The sequence below is a fragment of the Neovison vison genome, chromosome 12 (assembly GCF_020171115.1).
Source record: "Neovison vison isolate M4711 chromosome 12, ASM_NN_V1, whole genome shotgun sequence".
Lineage (NCBI taxonomy): Eukaryota > Metazoa > Chordata > Mammalia > Carnivora > Mustelidae > Neogale > Neogale vison.
Genome location: NC_058102.1, coordinates 97591406 through 97613913, shown reverse-complemented (window position 1 = coordinate 97613913; position 22508 = coordinate 97591406). Strand labels below are relative to the sequence as shown.

The 22508-nt window shown below is 42.5% G+C and overlaps 1 protein-coding gene and 1 pseudogene across 1 annotated transcript; one reads left to right on the top strand and one right to left on the bottom strand.

The window, feature by feature from the left end:
• Window positions 1-485: 485 nt before the first annotated feature.
• Window positions 486-1892, bottom strand: LOC122890999 (syncytin-1-like). The gene has a single exon (XM_044226403.1). It carries the CDS (start codon window positions 1890-1892, stop codon window positions 486-488), a length of 1407 nt encoding a protein of 468 aa, XP_044082338.1.
• Window positions 1893-9136: 7244 nt separating this feature from the next.
• On the top strand, window positions 9137-10126 carry LOC122891585 (annotated as a pseudogene).
• Window positions 10127-22508: the final 12382 nt, after the last annotated feature.

Below are 22508 nucleotides of genomic sequence, written 5' to 3'. Positions count from 1 at the left end.
ACCACAATGAGATACCATCTCACACCAGTCAGAATGGCTGAAACTAACTGTAAAGTTTTCCGACGATATAACACAACACCAGGCTAAGTGGGTGTAAGGCAAGGTTTATTAAAGGTTCTCTCCGTTGAAGTTTCAGGGCCCAGGTGAAGGGGAGCCGAGAAAGTTGCACAGGGAGGAGGTGGGCACTCTCGGGCGAGGTTCCGCAACTCTGGAAAGCAGAGTGGGGGAAGTCGCGCCCAAGGCAGGTAGGAGGGGGCTTTTAAGGGTCTTGGGGCAAGCTCAGGGGTCTTTTGGCAAGTTTCCCTTATTTGGATGTCCTGCTTGCTCATCGGGATCCCATTGGTCCACAGGAGCCCGGGGCGGGGGGGGGGGGTCTCAGATTCCTGCTTGGGCCTTTGTTCTCCTGTCCGAGCTCAGGTCTTGTGGCGGGAACTTTCGCCATCTTTAGTAGCCCTTCCTGCCAGCCCAACATTCCGACCTTTTGCTTAATATAATGGTGTCAGGGGCGCCGACTCAGTTCTGGCTACTTCCTGCTGACAGGGGGCGTGGTCATAGGGGTAGTCGGAAGTGGGCAGGGGAGAGTAGGGCTGGAGGAGGAGTTGATTGACAGACACTCGGGCAAGTTCTTGTAGGCGACCCTGCAAGTACCGGAAAAGACAGGGAGCAACTGAGATTAGAAGGAGGATTATGCATACAGGTCCCACCAGAGGGAGCAGCCAGATTACCCAGCTGTAGGGGTCCAGGCCCCAGGAGGACGTGTCTCGCCGCCGTGCTTGGATCCGATCCCTGAGTTCTTTGATCTTGGAAGTAACTATACCTGATTGGTTAACAAAGTAACAACATTCTTCATTTAAGAATAGGCAGGTCCCCCCTTTTTCGGCGGTCAGAAGGTCTAAGGCCCGTCGGTTCTGTAGAGCTAAGGCTGCCAGGCTGGTGACTTGCGTCTGTAGGGCTGTGAGGGAGTCAGCAACCCGTTCCATATCATCATTCAGGGCCTGGGAGAGTTTGTAATAAAAGTCTATGGAAGTCCCTATCCCTGCTGTTCCAGTTGCCACCCCTATGGCTACTCCTGCCCCTATTATGAATGGGAGGAAGACGGCCCTTTCTCCACGGTGTTGGGGGAATAGAATGGACAGCAGCTGGGATTCAGAGTAAATGGTGGTAGAAGGAGATAGTAGGATGAATATACAGCCCAGGGAGTCATTAGTGGTCAGGCAGCGATAGATTCCCTGAGGGCATGAGAGAAATATTCCCAAGGGAGTACAACACGGGAGGGAGGAGTTAGTAATGTTGGCAGCTGTGGTGGTAAGGGGGGAGGACACATTAATAATAGGTATGTTTTCCCCAATGGGGCCAATATGAACCGTACTATTTGCGGTCGTGGAGTTGGGGAGTGGCCATTCCATAGGGAGGGGTATCCCTACAATGTTAGAACGTGTTGAAAAAGGGAAACAGATCCAGCAGTCACTGTCACCGTTTTTCGACACATTTTGCCATAGGTTGTAACTAGAGTTCAGGAGGGCCACTGTCAGTTGTTCAGTGGCAGGGGATTTTTGGATGCTACCGAGATTAATGCCCTTATAGACCAGGTTGTTGGGGGGTTGGAGTCGTTTAGTCAGGTCCGTGACCACTGTTTTAATGTGCTTGCGGCTAGCCTGGTCCTGGACGCCCCCCCCATCGGAGAGGCCGACATGACCCAGATAGGTCCAGCAAACTTTTCCAGACCTGGGGTAGATGTTGCAAGGGGCAATACCTCGTTTGGCTGTCACAAGGTCAGAGACCCAATAGGTTTTCTGGTCATACGTACAGGTTGTCGGTTCCTTTCCCCGGTAGCAGGTTGCAGGCATATAAGTAAAGGCTGAAAAATAGCGAGAAGTACCTGAACCCCTCATGCAGCTAGACTCACATGATTCCGCCTGGCTTGTCTGGATTAGAAGGAATATGAGAAGGGGCCCTAACCAAGCGGAGTTTGGTGGGGCCTGACATCTGGGAAGTCCAATTAATCTCTGTGGGTGCCCGTTTGAGATTGTTGATATGTACCCATGCAGAGTGCCCCAACAGTTTTGCAGCAGTTGGGGTGGTAAGGACAACTGTATAAGGCCCAGTCCACCGAGTTTGTAAGGAGTCTGGCCTCAAGCTTTTGAGGAGGACCTGGTCCCCAGGGGATAGATCTCATATACCCCCTTCAGAAGCATGGTCGCTAGGGGCTGGGATGACAGTGTCAGCGTGAGCCCTGAAGAGAGCTCAGAGGAGAGTAAGGTAAGGTAGATAGGATAAAAGAGGTGGGGAAATGGCCGGAAGGCTATGATTTACAAGAAAGGGCCGGCTGTACAGTAATTCGAATGGGCTTAAGCCCGAAGGCCCACGGGGCGTAGCCCGGAGTCTGGTGAGAGCCAGGGGCAGAAGTGTGGACCAGGAAAGACGGGTCTCTAGGGTAAGTTTGGTGAGTTGGGCTTTGAGCAGCCCGTTGGCTTTTTCTACCTTACCCGATGACTGTGGATGGTACGGGATGTGAAGTTTCCAGGTTATGTTGAGGCTCTCAGCTACCTGTTGGGTTACACTGGAGATGAAGGCAGGTCTGTTGTCTGACTGGAGGGTCCGGGGCAATCCGAACCTCGGGATGATGTGCTTGATGAGTATTGTAGCCACCACGTCCGCTGTTTCCCGAGCCGTGGGGTATGCCTCGATCCAACCTGTGAATGTATCAACCAAGGTTAATAGGTAGCGAAAGGTTTTATGGCGAGGCATGTGAGTGAAGTCCAGTTGCCAGTCTTCCCCCAGCTGATGGCCTCGGAGCTGATGATTAGGCCCTGGTCTGCGGAGTCCTCCTTGTGAATTCATAGCGGAACAGGTTTTGCAAGCCCTGTGGACAACTTCAATTACTTTAGATAAGGAAGGATGATAGAACAATGGCTGAAGAAATTGGTGGAGAGCCTTTGGGCCAATATGGAGGGATCGGTGGATGTCAGTAATTAGGGTGTGAGCCAGATTGCCTGGCAGGGCAATCCTGTCCTGAATGTAAATCCACCCCTTATCTCCAATTTTTCCTCCCCGTGCCTGGAGGGCTTGTGTTTCCTCTGTAGAGTAGGAAGGCTGGTGAGGGGTGTTAAGAAAGAGGATAGGAGACGCAGGGGTATTTAGGGCCGTTTGTCTGGCCACTGAGTCTGCCCTGTTGTTGCCTAGGGAGACCAGATCCCTGGTCGTTTGGTGGCCTCGACAGTGGACAATTGCTACCTCAGTGGGCAGACTAAGGGCCTCGAGCAACTTGGCAATGAGGGGTCCATTAGCTATAGGGGTGCCCTTGGTAGTTAGGAACCCCCGTTCTTGCCAAAGAGCAGAGTGTGTGTGAGTTATGAGGTAGGCATATTTAGAGTCGGTGTAAATGGTGACTCGTTGTCCCTTCGACAGGTGTAATGCCCTGGTGAGAGCTACGAGTTCAGCCTTCTGGGAAGTGGTTCCGATTGGGAGGGGAGCTGTCTCTAATACTGCATCCATAGTGACCACGGCATAAGCAGCGTGTCTCTGACCATCTGAGGCCAGGAGGGAGCTGCCATCTACGAAGAGCACGCGGTCAGTGTTGGATAGTGGTTGATCGGAGAGACCAGGATGGAGAGGAGTGAGGTCCTCTATAAGTTGTAGGCAGGAGTGAACAGGTTCCAGGGTGGGTGAGGGTATAGGCAGTAAAGTGGCGGGGTTTAAGCGGGGGGAGGTGGAGAGAGAGATATGCGAGTTTTCTAGGAATAGCATATGGAATAGCTGGAGACGAGAAGGAGTCAGATGAGCCAGAGATCGGTGGCTGAGGAGGTCTGTGAGTCGGTGGGGAGAGTAGACCGTGATGGGCTTCCCTAAGGTAAGTTTAAGGGCCTCCTTTGTAAGAGAAGCGGCTGCCACTAGGGCCCTAAGGCAAGGCTGCCATCCCTGGGTGGTGGCATCCAGTTGCTTGGAGAGGTAGGCTATAGCCCTATGCGTAGGCCCCACCTGTTGTGATAGGAGACTGGTGGCCGAGCCTGAGCGCTCATCGGTGTAGAGATGGAACGGTTTAGAGAGATCAGGTAGGGCTAAAACTGGCCCGGTGGTAAGGCGGTCTCTCAGCTTAAGGAATGACTGGCGGATTGAAGTGGGATCAGTCAGAGGACCCTGGGGGGTCTCTTTAGCTGCCTGGTACAGAGGTCGGGCCAGGATAGAGAAATTTGGAATCCAATGTCTAAAGAACCCGACCAACCCAAGAAAAGATAGTATTTCATCCGCCGTTTGGGGAGGTTGGAGTTCTTGGAGGAGTCTTATGTGGTCCCCAGTAAGGGACTTAGAAGTGGGAGTCAGAAGTATGCCCAGATAGGTAACAGAAGGGGCACACAATTGGGCCTTAGAGGGGGTGACTCTATATCCCTTGGCCCCCAGGAAGTTAAGTAGGGTGGAAGTGTCATCTTGGGAGACCGAGAGGGAGGGGCTACAGAGGAGGAGGTCATCCACATATTGTAGTAGAGTACTGGCCTTAAGGGCGCACTGCTGTAAGTCTCTAGTCAAGGCCTGGCCAAAAATGTGGGGGCTGTCCCTGAACCCCTGGGGTAGGACAGTCCAAGTTAGTTGTCCAGAAACGTGTGTGTCAGGATCCTCCCAGGTGAAGGCAAAGAGAAAATAAGAATCAGGGTGCAGGGGGATAGTGAAAAAGGCGTCTTTTAGGTCCAGTACAGTAAAGTGAGGGGTGTTTGGGGGAACACGAGACAATAGGGTGTAGGGGTTGGGAACAACGGGGTGGAGGGGGACCACGGCCTCGTTAATAAGCCTAAGGTCTTGTACCAGTCGATAAGCCCCTGAGGGCTTTCGTACTGGGAGGGTAGGGGTATTACAGGGGGAACTGATGGGGATCAGGAGTCCCTGACGTTTAAGCCGTTCTATGATAGGATTCAGGCCCCGGCGGTGGGCTAAGGAAATAGGAAACTGAGCTCGAGAGGGAAACTTAGAGTTATCCTTAAGCTGTACTTTAACCGGGGTAAGGTGGGAAGCGATGATGGGCTCTGAGATGTCCCACACCTGAGGATCTACAGTAGGTAGGTCATCTGGAGCGGAGGTCGAGGGAGTGGAGAGGTGTAGGATGAGACGGGTTGAGGTGAAGGGAGGAGAAGAAGGAGAGAAACAGATAGTTGCCCTCAGTTTCTGGAGAATGTCCCTACCCAGTAGAGGGACCGGGCAAGAAGGAATCACTAGAAACGAGTGGGAGAAGGGGAACCCATCCAGGCTACAGGTAAGGGGAAGGGTCACCCTAGGATTGGAGGAGGTCCCATCGATCCCCATAACAGTAATTGGTGAGGTTCGAGTAAGTCCCGAGTAGGAAGGCAGAACAGAGTAGGTAGCCCCCGTGTCCAGCAAAAAAGAGATGGACTTACCCGCTACCTGGAGCGTAACCCTGGGCTCGGCCTGGGTGAGAGGGGTGGCCGAGTCTGGGCTTCGTCAGTTGTCCTCCAATCCAAGCAGTTGAAAGGCCGGACTTACTGTCTCGGGGGGTCCCCCACGTTGAGGCGCCGAAGATACCCCGAGGTTAGGGCAGTTGGATTTCCAGTGGCCCATCAAATGGCATTGAGGGCAAGGCCGAGTTGGCGGCTTTGGATTGGGGCACTGGCGAGCCCAATGACCCTCAGCCCCGCATTTGAAACAGGCCCCCGGGGGGGTGCGGTTGGTTGCCCGTCTCTGCTGGCTCCCGGAGCCGGCCGGCCGCAGGGCTGCTACCAAGGCTTGGGTCTGCAACTGAACCTTTTGCTGGAGTCTGGCTTGTCGTTTAAGCTCAGCCGCCTCCTCACGGGAATTAAAAACCTTAAATGCCATTTTCACCAAGTCAGAAATGGGGGTCTGAGGGCCCTCCTCAGCCTTCTTTAACTTTCTCCATATATCCGGCGCTGATTGAGAGATAAAATGAGTAGCCAGTACCGTGGCCCCTGCAGGAGAGGCGGGGTCCAAGCAAGTGTACTCGGTTAAGGCCTCGGTCAATCGGTTAAGAAACATAGCGGGGTTTTCATCAGGGGCCTGGACAATTTCCCTAATCTTGTCGTAATTAACGGCCTTATTAGAGGCTGCCCGCATGCCGGCTATGAGACATTGGACCATGCGGTCGTGGCGCCGGCGGCCATCTTGGCCATCCTGATAATCCCAACCTGGTTCTACAGCTGGGACCGCCTGGGCTCCAACTGGCATGGCAGCATCAGTGAGATGGACCTGATCTGCGTGCTCCCGGGCAGCAGCCTGGATGCGTTCCCTCTCCTCTGTGGTGAGGGTGGTGGTCTGGACCACATGTAAATCATGCCAGGTGAGGTCATAGGCTTGGGCCAGATATTGGAATTCTTTAATATAGTTATCAGGACTGGCCGAAAAGGAGCCCAAACGTTTCTCAATTTGGGAAAGGTCCTGTAGAGAGAAGGGCGCATGGACTCGAACAACTCCCTCAGCTCCAGCAACCTCCCTTAGGGGGCAGACTAACTCAGGGGAGGGTTTCCTAGCCCGAGTGCGGGTGGAGATGGGAGGGGAGGCTGGAGGGGACGTAAGGGAAGGTTCCGGGGGGGCAGCATCAAGAGCAGACTCAGGTTTTGGGGGTTGAGGGGATGAGACGGGAGTCGGAGTGGGAGGGGTAGAAAGGGTGGAAGGGACCGAAGGGGGGGTGGTTGGAGCGGGGGGGTTAGGGGGCGTAGGGAGAGAGGGGCCTTGGGGTGGGGGATCGCGGTAAGGAGGAGGAGGAAGAGGAGCCGGGGTCCCTCTTGTTGGTGGGTGGGTGAAGCTCTCCGGAGGTTCAGAGAGGGGAGACTCAGAAGGGAGAGACGGGGAGGAGAGGTCCGGGTCTTTGGGAGCAGTGGGTGGCAGGGTAGGGGGAGGGGAGCGGGCCAAGAGGACCTGAGAGGTGGAGCAGTGAGAGCAGAGGGAGGGGCGAGAGCGCAGAGTCCAAAAAGCCTGGACATAAGGGACCTCGACCCATTTGCCCTGGCGTTTGCAGAAATTGCCTAGGTCCGTGAGAATCTGATAGTCAAATGTGCCTTCCGGAGGCCACTGGGACCGATTGTCTAATTGGTATTGCGGCCAAGCGACGGTACAATAATGTATGAGACGTCGCCTACGCAAGTCCTGGTCCAGTTCCAGGATCTTAAGATTGGCCAGCAGGCACCCTAGGGGTGTTTTAGAGTCGAATTTGGATAGGGAGGTCCCCATGATTCGTTGCCAGGCAACCCGAGGGCTGGAGGAAGGCGTCCCCTCGTCCACCACTGGGTTGAGGAAAAATTGTGTCGACTGCCGTAGAGGTTGGGACGTCTCCCAGCCTCTCGGAGTCACAGAGGTCACCTGGTGACCGGCGGGGTCCGCCCTGACGCGGCCGCGATTAGGGCAGGGCTTTCCGGAAGGGGGCGCAGAATCAGGGAAACTCACCACGGCTTCAGAAGTGGCGTTCGGAAAGGCAGGTCCGGTCCGGCTAGGGAAAGGAGAGAGCCTCCCCACTCGAGTGGGGGCTCAATCTCCTTCCCGGGTTTCGGCACCAAATGTAAAGTTTTCCGACGATATAACACAACACCAGGCTAAGTGGGTGTAAGGCAAGGTTTATTAAAGGTTCTCTCCGTTGAAGTTTCAGGGCCCAGGTGAAGGGGAGCTGAGAAAGTTGCACAGGGAGGAGGTGGGCACTCTCGGGCGAGGTTCCGCAACTCTGGAAAGCAGAGTGGGGGAAGTCGCGCCCAAGGCAGGTAGGAGGGGGCTTTTAAGGGTCTTGGGGCAAGCTCAGGGGTCTTTTGGCAAGTTTCCCTTATTTGGATGTCCTGCCTGCTCATCGGGATCCCATTGGTCCACAGGAGCCCAGGGCGGGGGGGGGGGGGGGCGGGGTCTCAGATTCCTGCTTGGGCCTTTGTTCTCCTGTCCGAGCTCAGGTCTTGTGGCGGGAACTTTCGCCATCTTTAGTAGCCCTTCCTGCCAGCCCAACACTAACAAGTCAGGAAATGATAGATGTTGGCAAGGATGCAGAGAAAGGGGAAAACTCCTACACTGTTGGTGGGAATGCAAGCTGGTGCAGTCACTCTAGAAAACAGTATGAAGGTTCCTCAAAAAGTTGAAAAATAGAGCTACCCTATGACCCAGCAATTGCACTACTGGGTATTTACCCTAAAGATACAAAGGTAGTGATCAGAAGGGGCACATGCACCCAAATGTTTATAGCAGCAATGTCCACAATAGCCAAACTATGGGAAGAGGCTAGATGTCCATCAACAGATGAATGAATAAAGAAGAAGTGATATATATATATATATATATATATATATATATACAATGGAATACTATATACAATGGAATACTACGGAGCCATCAAAAGAAATGCAATCTTGCCATTTGCAAAGACATGGATGGAACTAGAGGGTATTATGCTGAGCGAAATAAGTCAATCAGAGAAAGACAATTATCATTTGATCTCTTTGATATGAGGAATTTAAGAGGCAGGGAGGGAGGTTGTGGGGGGCAGGGAAGGGAAAAATGAAACCAGATAAGTTTGTAAACCTGATGATTTACAGACCTGTACCCCTGCAGAAAATAATACATTATATGTTAATTAAAAAAAAAAAAGAAGAAGAAGAAGAAGAAGAAAGAAAGAAAGGCCTGCATACAGAAGAATAAATTGTATTTATAGAAGAAATGCAGACATGGCTTCAGGCCTAGTAATTAGCTTGGACTCATGACTAGATATCCTCACTCTTCCTTATGGAAAAAAATATGGTAATAGCATTTAATATAAAAAAAGAAATTAAAATGTACTATCTTAAAGCCACATACAAGTAAAGAAATTAAACTATTTACCTGAGTTTTATTGGGGAATGTTTATCTAACTCTTTAGCTGGGGGACATCTTTGAAAGCTACCACGTGTTATTTGGAGTCAGAAAAGCCTGAGAAAACTCCTTGCTCTAGCTCTTTTAGCTCTGTGATACTGAATATTTTCAAACTTGCCTTAACTGGAGATTTCACTGGTAAAAGAGAGGAAATTAATGGATCCTTGTTATTATCAGTTCTAGTACATTCTCATCTGTAGATGGAAACATGTAGTATTTCAGCCAAATTCTGGCTCCACACTTAGACCTTTGCTAATCCTCTCTTCAAATTTGCTCCTTGTGTCTTTTTTTTTTTTTTTTTTTCTAGAGGTCTGGCAGGAGAACAACAAATAAGCAACTGGAGAATGAGAAACCACACAGAACTAACAGAGTTCATCCTCCTGGGATTGTCAGATGACCCGCAGCTTCAGGGAGTGATCTTCGTCTTTCTGTTCATCACCTACATGCTCAGCATCACTGGGAGCCTGACCATTATCACCTTTACGCTGCTGGATTTCCACCTCCAGATTCCCATGTATTTCTTCCTCAGAAATTTCTCCTTATTAGAGGTTTCATTCACCGTCAGCATACCCAAGTTCCTGGGCACCCTGATTATAGGTGATAAAACCATTTCCTTTAATGATTGCATTGCTCAGTTCTTTTTTTTTTTTTTTTTCATTCTTTTGGGAGTCACTGAATTTTACCTCCTGGCTGCCATGTCCTATGACCATGATATTGCCATCTGCAAACCTCTGCATTATATGACCATCATGAATCCCAGAATCTGCATACTCCTTGTCTTCTCTTCATGGCTGATTTCATTCTTAATTGTATTCCCTGCACTCATGTTACTCTTAAACCTTAATTACTGTACGTCTAATATTATTGATCATTTTACCTATGATTATTTTCCCCTGCTGCAACTTTCATGTTAAGTCACAAAATTCCTAGAGATAATGGGGTTTTCCTGTGCTGTGTTTACTTTATGTTCACTCTGGCATTAATATTTCTATCCTACATATATATCATCAGAACAATTTTAAGAATTCCTTCTAATAGTCAGAGGACAAAGGCCTTTTCCATCTGCTCATCCCACATGATTTTTATCTCCATCTCCTATGGCAGCTGCATTTTTATGTATATTAAACCCTCAGCAAAAGACAGAGTGTCTCTGAGCAAGGGAGTTGCTGTGCTAAACACCTCAGTAGCCCCCATGTTAAACCCTTTTATCTACAGTCTAAGGAATGAGCAAGTCAAGCGAGCCTTCATGGACAGGACAAGGAAGATTGTATTTTTCTCGAGCAAATGAAATACTATGGTACATGAATTAGACACACCCATTGCAGGCAGTTTAAAATATACAAAAATGATGTGCTCGTTGTGGCAGCACATATACTAAAATATGCAAAAATGAAGTCTGAGCAACTTCTTCAGTTCACAATGACCTTCCTGTCATCCTATTCATTACTTCTTTCTAACAGTTTACAAGTACATTTAATATATTTGCCATTCAATTGGTATAACTTTTTATGCCTGTCTGGTTTTTGTTCTTCTGAAACCATTGTTAGTTGAAACTTCTTGAACACTAATTATTTTAATTCAGAAAGGTGTACTTTGAGATTTATTTGGGAAAACAACTATCACCCAGAATGGAAGGGATGTTGTATAATTATTGATATGATATTTTCCTTATTCTATACAGACAATAAAATCTTTCATTTTCATTGATCTTTGTCAGAAATCCCTTCACCATCTTGCAGTTCCTCTAGGAAAAATTTTTTCAAATGCCACATGATTTTTTGAAAACTGTGAATGTTTTCATTTAAAAACCAAAAAATATTGCTTACCTAATAGAGTATGTCCATATAATCTACCTATTGCTAAAATTTAAAAAAGCATAGATCTTTAAGAACATAAATAGACCTCCATATTTCCAAATCCCATAATGACTCAGTAGATATAGACAGATATACAGGGTAGATACATGCATGTATACATCCACAGATATACAAATACTGTAGAAATTAGTGAAGAAATAGCTGTTTTAGATGTGTAGGATAAGTTCACTTTCTCTATTTCCATGGAATGTCAGGTCTACTTCCTGACTACAACGGAATATATATGTATAGCTTTTTTCTTAGTTTTGGACTAGTTTGAAACTGGGCATGTGTCTAAATTTTTAATGCTTAAACAGTAAAATCATTTAAGTTTTGTAGAAAATAAAAACTTCATAGCAGAACAAAACTTAGAATTTCAGCAGTGAAAATACTCGTCCACTCATTCAGCTTAAAGTATTAGGTGCCTAAGGTATTTTGGATGATGTATGTGTACGTATGTGTGTGTGTGGGTGTGTGTGTGTGAGAAAGTAAAAGAAGATTATGGATAGAATGAACTATTCTAAATAAACTATTATTTAGTAATATAAAATATACTATAATCCTAATTAGTGCTGCACCATTCCTAATGATCATTATGCAATATATTCAACTAAGAAATACAGCACAGGACTTATTGAGCCAGGCTCTTTCCATAGTTTCACTATTGTGGACATTGGGTTCTAAGTGTCCCTTCGGATCACTACCTTTGTATCTTTGGCTAAGTGCCTAATAGTGCAATTGCTGGGTCATCAGTAGTGCAATTTTTAACTTTTTGAGGAACCTCCATACTGTTTTCCAGAATGACCACACCACCTTGCATTCCCACTAAGAGGGTAAGAGTGTTCCCCTTTCTCTGCCACCTCTCCAATAACTGTTATTTCCTGAGTGGTTAGTTTTAGCCATTCTGACCAGGGTAAGTGGTATCACATTGTGGTTTTCATTTGTATTTCCCTGATGCCAAGGGATGTTGAGCATTTTTTCATGCGTCTTTTGTACATTTGTATGTCTTCTTTGGAGAAGTGTCTGTTCATGTTTTCTGCCCATTTCTTAATTGGATTATTTGTTCTTTGGGTATTGAGTTTGATAAGTTCTTTATAGATTTTGAATACAAGCCCTTTATCTGATATGTCATTTACAAATATCTTCTTCAATTATGTTGCTTGTCTTTTGGTTTTGTTGAATGTTTCCTTTGTTGTGCAAAAGCTGTTTATCTTGATGAAGCCCCAATAGTTCATTTTTGCCTTTGTTTCCCTTGCCTTTGAAGACAGGAAGTTGCTGTGGCCAAGGTCACAGAGGTTGCTGCCTGTGTTCTCCCCTGGGATTTTGATGGATTCCTGACTCACATTGAGGTCTTTCTCCATTTTCAGTCTATTTTCATGTGTGATGTAAGGAAATGGTCGAGTTTCATTCTTCTGCATGTGTCTGTCCAATTTCCTCAACACCATTTGTTGAAAAGATTGTTTTTTTGCCACTGCATATTTTTTCCTGCTTTGTCAAAGATTAGTTGACCATAGAGTTGAGGGTCTCCATTCTGGTTTCTGGGTTCTCTATTCTGTTCCTTGATCTATGTGTCTGTTTTTGTGGCAGTACCATACCATGTTGATGAGTACAGAATTGTAATAAAACTTGAAGTCTGGAATCGTGATGTCACCAGCTTTGGTTCTCTTTTTCAACATTCCCTTGGTTAGTCAAGAACGTTTCTGGTGCAATACAAATTTTAGGATTATTTGTTCCAGCTCTGTGAAAAAAGTTGATGGTATTCTGACATGGATTGTGTTGAACATATAGATTGCTCTAGGTAGCATAGACATTTTAATAGTAGTTACTCTTTCATCCCATGAACAGAGCAGTTTTCCATTTCTTTGTGTCTTCCTCAATTTCTTTCATGAGTGTTCTATAATTCTGTGAGTATAGACACTTTGCCTCTTTGGTTAGGTTTATTCCTAGATATCTTACTATTTTTGGTGCAATTGTAAATAGGATCAACTCCTTAATTTCTCTTTCTTGCCTCATTGTTAGTGTATAGAAAGACAACTGATTTATGTGAATTAATTTTCTATCCTGCCACTTTGCTGAATTCCTATTTAAGTTCTAGTAATTCGAGGATAGAGTTTTGGGTTTTCCATGTAAAGTATCATGTCATCTGTGAAGAGAGAAAGTATGACTTACTCCTTTTCAATATAAATGTCTTTTATTTCATTTTATTGTCTGATTGCTGAGGCTAGTACTTCTAGGAGTATGTTTTACAACAGTGGTAAGTGTGGGCATCCCTGCCATGTTCCAGACACAAGGGGAAAATCTCTTAATTTTTCCCCATTGAAAATGATTTTTGCCTGGGCTTTTCGTATATGGCTTTTATGATATTGAGGTATATTCCCTCTATCCCTACACTGTGAAGAGTTTTAATCAAGAAAGAATACTGTACTTTGTCAATTGCTTTTTCTGCATCTATTGAGAAGATCATATGGCTCTTGTCTTTTCTTTTATTAATGTAGTGTATCACGTTGATTGATAGGTGGATGTTGAACCACCCTTGCAGCCCAAGAATAAATCCCACCAGCTGAGCCCTGATTTGTGAATCAGTATATGATCCGTTCTAGAGAATGTTCCATGTGCACTCAAGAAGAGTGTGTATTCTAATGTTTTAGGATGGAATGCTCTGAATATATTTGTGAAGTCCATCTGGCCCCATGGTCATTCAAAACCTTTGCTACTTACTTGATGATCTATCCATTGCAATCAGTGGGGTTTTAAAGTTCCCTATGATTGTTGCATATTATCAATATGCTTATACTCATCAATGTTGTCACATATCCTTACAAAAGAAAAAAGAGAAAGAGGATAATGAACAAAAGAGAAAGAGGATAATGAACAATTGTCCTGCTAAGCCTTTTTGATGATCTTCTGGTTGAGGTTTTACCTTTCTTATTTATCACATACATATTATGTGTCACTGGCAACCTGGCTATCATTACTTGGTAGACTTCCATCTACAGCCCCCTAGAGTAGCTGAAACTACTCTATCTTAGAAATCTCATTTACCACTATATGCATCTGTAAATTTCTGGGGACAATCATCACCAAGCATAAAATACTTTCTCATAAGAGTTGTACTATCCAATAATTTTTCTTTATCTTCATGGAGGTGAATGAATTTCCCATTCTAATTGCCATGTCCCTTGATTCCTCTGTTGCTATTTGTAAACCCCTTCATTACACCACCATCATTAGCAGGAAACTATACATCCTGTTTTTGCTCTATGCATGGCTGGGCAGGTTCCTGACCATTTCTCCAGGTGTTATTTTTCTGCTCCAGCTGGAGAAGTGTGCATCCAATATCAAGGATAACTGCCTGTGCATATCTTTTGCTTGTATAACTATCTTCTCAGATACATGATTCCTAGAAGTAATCTGTTTTTCCCTTGTTTTGGTTACTTTGTTATTTATTTATTATTTATTTGCATTGTGATTTTGTCCTAATATACATCACACATGCCAGTGAGAGAAAAAAGTTTTATTCCACTTATACTTCTCACCTGATTGTCATTGCCATTTCCATATATGCTAATTACTCAGCAGGGAGAAAAGGGACTTCATTGACCAAAGAAGTAGCTATTCTCAATAACTCTGTTGACCTCATGCTGACCTCCTTCATTTACTCCCTAAGGGGCCGGAAAGATACAAACCTTCAAAAATTTGACCCTTATAGAACTGTCTCATACAAAGAAATCAAAGTTCTGATTAATATGAACTAATGTTATTATGAAGATTTAACAAGAGAAAAACGAAATTTAAAATTTCTAATCTGCTATCTTTTTATATCAATGTCAAAGCTATAGGAAATGCTGAGATTATTTGTTAAACATTTTTTACATCATGGCTGAGTTGTGTCTTACTTTAAAGTATCTATAGGTTCCATGTAAGTGATTTATAATTATGAATATAAATTCAGTGGTTATGAAACATCATTTTGCTTACTATTATAAATAATAAAAATATTATATCAAAAACGCTAATTCCTTGGGTGTTGAGTATGTTAAGTTCTTTATAGATTTTGGACACTAGTCCTTTATCTGATATGTCGTTTGCAAATATCTTCTCCCATTCTGTCAGTTGTCTTTTGGTTTTGTTAACTGTTTCCTTTGCTGTGCAAAAGCTTTTGATTTTGATGAAATCCCAAAAGTTCATTTTTGCCTTTGCTTCCCTTGCCTTTGGCGATGTTCCTAGGAAGATGTTGCTGCGGCTGAGGTCGAAGAGGTTGCTGCCTGTGTTCTCCTCAAGGATTTTGATGGATTCCTTTCTCACATTGAGGTCCTTAATCCATTTTGAATCTATTTTTGTGTGTGGTGTAAGGAAATCCAATCAAGAAATGGGCAGAGGACATGAACAGACGTTTCTGCAAAGAAGACATCCAGATGGCCAACAGACACATGAAAAAGTGCTCCATATCACTCGGCATCAGGGAAATACAAATCAAAACCACAATGAGATATCACCTCACACCAGTCAGAATGGCTAAAATCAACAAGTCAGGAAATGACAGATGCTGGCGAGGATGCGGAGAAAGGGGAACCCTCCTACACTGTTGGTGGGAATGCAAGCTGGTGCAACCACTCTGGAAAACAGCATGGAGGTTCCTCAAAATGTTGAAAATAGAACTGCCCTATGACCCAGCAATTGCACTACTGGGAATTTACCCTAAAGATACAAACGTAGTGATCCAAAGGGGCACGTGCACCCGAATGTTTATAGCAGCAATGTCCACAATAGCCAAACTATGGAAAGAACCTAGATGTCCATCAACAGACGAATGGATCAAGAAGATGTGGTATATATACACAATGGAATACTATGCAGCCATCAAAAGAAATGAAATCTTGCCATTTGCGACAACATGGATGGAACTAGAGCGTATCATGCTTAGCGAAATAAGTCAAGCGGAGAAAGACAAATATCATATGATCTCCCTGATATGAGGAAGTGGTGATGCAACATGGGGGCTTAAGTGGGTAGGAGAAGAATCCATGAAACAAGATGGGATAGGGAGGGAGACAAACCATAAGTGACTCTTAATCTCACGAAACAAACTGTGGGTTGCTGGGGGGAGGGGGGTTGGGAGAAGGGGGGTAGGGTTATGGACATTGGGGAGGGTATGTGCTTTTGGGTAAATTGGAAGGGGAGGTGAACCATGAGAGACTATGGACTCTGAAAACAATCTGAGGGGTTTGAAGTGGTGGGGGGGTGGGAGGTTGGGGTACCAGGTGGTGGGTATTATAGAGGGCACAGCTTGCATGGAGCACTGGGTGTGGTGAAAAAATAATGAATACTGTTTTTCTGAAAATAAATAAATTGGAAAAAAAAATTTTAAACTTTAAAAAAAAACAAAAAACGCTAATTCCAAAAGATATATGCACCCCCACATTTTTACAGTATTCAAAATGCTCAACATATGCAAGCAGCCTAAGTGTGTATGTTTATAGATGAATAGAGAAAGAAAAAAAATATACATATGCATATACATATACATATACACAAAATGAGATATTACTCAGCTATTAAAAAAAAGAATGAGATCTTGCCATTTACAGCATCAAGCGACACAGAGTATACTATGCCAAGTGAAATATGCCAGATAGAGAAAGACAAACACCATATGCTTTCACTTATATGTAGAATCCAAAAAGCAAAACAAACAAGTAAACCAGAAAACAAAGCAGAAACAGACCCATCAATACAGAGAACAAAACAGAGAACACATATGACGACAAAATCACAAATGCCAGATGAAAGATGTTGGAGCAATGGGCACAATGGGTTAAGAAGAGTGGGAGGTACAGGCTTCTAGTTATGGAATAAATAAGTCACAGGAATAAAATGTACAGTGGAGGGAATATAGTCAATGCTATTGTAATCCTGTTGTATGGTAACAGGTGATAACTACTCTTATGGTGAGCATAGCACAATGTATAGACTTGCTGAATTGCAATGTTGTACACCTGAAGCTAATGTAACATTATGTGTCAGCAACACTCAATAAAAACAAACAAACAAATAAAGCATAATTGATGAATGAGTAGAAGTGAACTGAGGTGCCAAAGGGGAAAGACCTTATGTGAGTGTGAACATCCTAAAGGAGAAGAGAAAGTAAGATTATTAAAACAATTAAGGAAAGAAAACCACAGGTATTCTGGAATGGAAAAGGTGAGGGTGGATGGACCTTTTTTTCGCAGAAAAATGTCAACTACTACTGTGCTTTGGCCTTGCTAAAATTAGATACTTATATTAAGGATACTAAGAAACCTTTCTTCTTTTCCTGAAAAATGAGAAGTATGAATTTCTTAGACCCACGTTCTCTGAGCTAGAAACATTACTTGTAGGGGATACCATGTCTTTGGTGCTTTAAGTGACTCACTGTCCAACTTCCTATGTTGTCCCTAGCCTAATGATATTAGATATATTGACCATTTATTTTAAAAAGAAAAAAAAAACAGATTCATATCTTACATATGAATAAATTCTGGATGGATTAGGAAGCAAATGGGAACAGCAGAACCATAGAAACAGTGAGCACATGAATGTGTGGAAAGGTGCTCTAAGAAGAATAGGTCACCAAGAATTCATGATACATTTTTTTTTTTTTTTTTTTGAGTAGAAGCAACTCATGAATAAGTTAAGGAGAGGTTCTGAAAACTTGATTCAACAAAAATTCACCATGGGTTTATATCCAAGTACATAAATATCTCCTACTATTAAATAACAAATAATCCCCAAAAAGTGAACATGAGATAGGAATAGACAATTCATGGATGAGAAATAGAATTTTTAAAAATGTTCAATCTCTCTTAAGTATGCAAACTGAAATAAGTATGTCAGAGAAAGACAAATACCATACGATTTCAACTCCTAAGTGGAATTTAAGAAAGAAAACAAATGTGCAAAAGTAAACAAAATAGAGAGAGACAAACCAAGAAAGAGACTCTTAAACTTTAGAGAACAAACTGATTTTACTAAAGGAGAGGTGGGTAGGGGAAGGGTGAAATAGTTAATGCAGATTAAGAGGAACACTCCTTGGAATGAGCACCAGGTGTTGTAGGGAAGTTTTGAGTTACTATAGTGTACACCTGAAACTAAAACTACACTGTATGTTAACTAACTCGAATTTAAATAAAAAGTTTTAAAAAGTGTGATTATAAACTTAAGTATAGAAGCATATGGGGATTTTGCTGTGCTTTAGCCATCGAAACTCCACTGTTTATAATCTTTCTCTCGAGCAGCATCTTCTTTAATTATGCTATAAGTGTCTGTAAACTTAAGTGTAGATACATATGGGAATAGCCCTGTGCTTATTATACACCCTATACTCATTCTTTCAAGTAGCATGTCTTTCATTAAGATATAAGTGTCTGTACTGTTTTTCTGAAAATAAATAAATTGAAAAAAAAAAAAAGATATAAGTGTCTGTAAACTTAAGTGTAGAAGCATATGGAGATTGCCTTATGCTTAACTCATTGAAATAGCTCTATGTTTAATCAATTGTTCAAGTAAATCTTCTTTCATTAAAATATATGTATTTGTAAACATATCTGTAGGAGCATGTGGATTACCCCTGTGCTTAACTCATAAAGCTACATTAGGTACAAAAAATGTTCAACCTTGGGTGAGCCTGGGTGGCTCAGTCAGTTAAGTGTCTCAGTTTGGCTGAGATCATAATCTCAGGGTCCTGTAATAAATCCCCATCTTGGAATTCCTTTTCAGCAGAGTCTGTTTCTTCCTCTACTCCCTGCTGGTGCTCTCTCCTGCTATCTCCCTCTCTTCCTTTTTCTTTTCTTAAGATTTTATTTTTATTTATATATTTAATAGAGACACAAATAGAAAGGGAACACAAGCAGGGGAAGTGGGAGAGGGAGAAGCAGGCTCCTTGCTCAGCAGGGAGCCCGATGTCCCAGGACCCTGGGTTTATGACCTGAGCCGAAGGCAGATGCTTAAAGATTGAGCCACCCAGGTGCCCCTCTCTGTCTCTTTTTCTCAAATAAATAAATCATATATTCTTAAAAGAATTTTCAACCTCTCTAACAATTGGGGAATATAAAATTAAAAGAGTAAGCATTTTTCTGTTAAGAACTTCCTATATCCTAACTAGTCTATAAGCACTTTCATTCATTATTTCATTTAATCTTTAGGATACCCTAGGAGTTAAGACTATTAGTCTTCTCATTTTATGAGTAGAGTAATTAATGCTCAGAAAGGTTAATTAATTTTTCCAAGTTTACAAAGATATTGTGTCTCTTTACCCTTAATATCTGGGCTCCGTGATCTGGTCTTTACATGACTGTCTTTAGTAGTAAGTGCATTGTGGCTTCGTATCATCTTTCCATTTGCAAAATATCTAAGTGATTTCTAATATCTGTGATGTTTGGCTTGCAATGGTGTTTATTCTTGTGTATGGGATGGAAATTTTGAAATATCTATCAAAATTTAGTACTCACATATATGTTCTACCAGTATTTGTATATATACAAGGGAATGCATGCAAATGGATTTAGCATTGCAGCTAATGATATGATATTGGTAGCAACTGATTTCCTAAAACTTAACCAACAATGAAACTGCTAAGTTATATACAAGTCTCCTCTGGTATTCTCTGCAATTCACTCTTATAATTAAAAATGAAAAGTTAAAGTTTCAAATACTCTTCTGAGTTTTCAAGATTTTAAAATGCTTCTTTGATAGGAGAAGATGTTGTGGGGGGAAGACCTTGAACACACCTCCTCCACAGACCACACCAAATTATACCTATTAGTAGTACGATTCCTCCCGAAGAACTAGGGCTGACTGAACAGTTTCTGAGCAACCAATGACAAAGACAAAGGCAAGAGCACAGAATAAATAGGGGCACACAGTAACAAAGGGAGCCCCCAACCCCTTACTGGGAACATAAGTGGGAGGGATAGTACTGAGGGACTGGGAATAGACTTCTCTGTCCTTGGGCAACAACAACAACAACAAAAAAGATGTAATTTAAAAACACCAAAGAGCTGCAGTGTTGCTGTCTCTCATCTACCTTAAAAGCCCAGACTGGACTAGAATTGGCATCCAGTGGCCTGAGACCTTAGTGAGCAATCCCTATCAAAATACCAATAGCAGGGGCGCCTGGGTGGCTCAGTGGGTTAAGCCGCTGCCTTCGGCTCAGGTCTTGATCTCAGGGTCCTGGGATCGAGTCCCGCATCGGGCTCTCTGCTCAGCAGGGAGCCTGCTTCCCTATCTCTCTCTCTCTCTCTGGCTGTCTCTCCATCTACTTGTGATTTCTCTCTGTCAAATTAATAAATAAAATCTTTAAAAAAAAAAAAAGACAAAATACCAATAGCATTTTTCACAAGAACAGATCATCATAAAACGTGTATGGAACCTCAGAAGACCCCAATAGCCAAAGCAATCCTGAGAAAGAACAAAGCAGGAGGTATCCTAATCCCAGATTTCAAGATATATTACAAAGGTATAGTACTCAAAACAGTATGGTACAAAAGTAAACATAAAGATAATACAACAGATTACAGATCCAAGAAATAAACCTCTGATCATAGGGTCAATTAATCTATGGAAAGGAGATAGGAAAATACAGTAGAGAAAGAACAGTATTTTCAATAAACAGTGCTGGACAGTTACACGTAAATGAATGAAATTGGCCACTTTCCAATACCATGTACTCAAATTTAAAAAAATTCTAAAAAAAAAAAAAAATAAACTCAAAATGGATTAAAAACCTAAATGTGAGACCTGGAACCATAAGTAATCTTAGAAGAAATCACAGGCAGTAATTTCTCTGGCATCAACTGTAACAACAATTTTCTAGATATATCCCCTAAGATAAGGGAAACAAAAACAAAACTATTGGGACTGCAGCAAAATAAAAAGTTGTTACACAAAAAATGAAACCATCAACAAAACAATAACTTTACCTACTGAAAGACAGAAAATATTCGCAAATAATATATCTGATAAGGGTTTAATTCCAAAATACATAAAGAACTTATGAACTCTACACCAAAAAAGCAAACAATCTGTTTAAAAAATGGGCAGAAGACCTGAACAGACATTTCCCCAAAGACATATAGTTAGCCAACAGACACATGAAAAGATGCTCAACATCATGAATCAACAGAGAAATATAAATCAAACCACAGTAAGATGTTATACCAGTTAGAATTGCTGAAGTCAAAATGACAAAATGACAAAAAATAACACATGCTGGTAAGATGCAGAGAAAAAGGACCCCACGTGCACTGTTGGTGAGCATGTAAATGGTTACACCTACTGTGGGAAACATGAAGTTTCCTCAGAAAATTAAGAATTTAAAGAATTTAGGTCAAAAGTACTTTTTTACCTAAGATTTTATTATTGGGTATTTACCAGCCCCCCAAAAACCCACTAATTTCAATAATATACTCACCTCTATGTTTATTGCAACATTATTTACAATAGCCAGGATGTGAGACAACTTAAGTATTTGTCAATAGACACAATAGATGAATGGATAGGGAAGACATGATTTTATATATATATATATATATATATATATATATATATATATATATGTGTGTATATATATAATTATATATAATATATACAATTGTGTGTATGTATATACATATATATAAAATAAGGTGATATACATATATTGTGTGTATATTCTGTATATATGTATATGTATACACTCACATATAATGGAATAATACACAGCCATAAAAAAGGGTGGGATCCTGCATTTGAAATAACATGGATGGGTGTATAAGGTATTATCATAAGTGAAATAACTCAGACTGAGAAAGACAAATACCATATGATTCTCTTCATAGTGGCTATGTTTCTAAAAAAATGAATAAACAGGGCACCTGGATGGCTCAGTCAATTAAGTGTCTGCCTTCAGCTCAGGTCATAATCTGAAGAACCTGGGATGGGGGCCCACATGGGACTCCCTGCTCGGTGGGGAGTTTGTTTCTCCCTCTCCCCTGCACCTCTCATGTTCCCTCTCACTATCTCTCTCTCAAATAAATAAATAAAATATTTTAAATAAATAAATAAACAAACAACAAAAGCAGAACCAAAGTTGTAAATATGGAGAACAAACTGATGGTTGTCAGAGAGGTGGGTTGGGGGTTGGGCAAAATGGGTGAAGGGGAGAGGGAGATGCAGGCTTTCAGCTATGGAATAAGTAAGTCATGGGAGTAAACACACAATAGAAGGAATATAATCAATGATATTATAATACCAGTGTAAGGGGACAGATGGTAGCTAGACTTGTGATGAACATAACGTAATGTACAAACTTGTCAATTCACTAAGTGTGTACCTGAAACTAATGTAACAGTGTAAGTCAACTATACTCATGTTTTTTAAAAAAATTAATAACATAAAAGAAAGAAGAGGTATGTTTGTTGAGCACAGAGCAGACATTTTCAAGGGACTAATGAGATCCAGAACTGGTCCCAGGGATTATGGATATAGTAAGAAGGTTGGATCTGAGAGTTGACAAGATAAAGGATTTCTAGAGAGGCTTTTAGATCTGGCAGAGGATTTAATCCTGAATAGTTTTTGGAAGAAGGTGGGCAATAGCCTAACACTAAAGTCTGAAAATGTTTTTTGGGTTTGGTTTTTGTTTTTGGGTTTTTTTTTTTTAAACAATGAATTTGGTAATTGAAACATTTTTATTTCAAAGCCCTATTTTCACTTTAAAGTTAGTAACAAAAATACACAACAAATAATAAATAAATAAAATAATTTGCTTATTCATTCTACTTTTTACAGGTGGAGCTGTAT

Excerpts from the sequence above, each read along its gene's own strand:
- LOC122890999 (XM_044226403.1), bottom strand. The coding sequence starts at position 1,892 with ATGAGGGGTTCAGGTACTTCTCGCTATTTTTCAGCCTTTACTTATATG.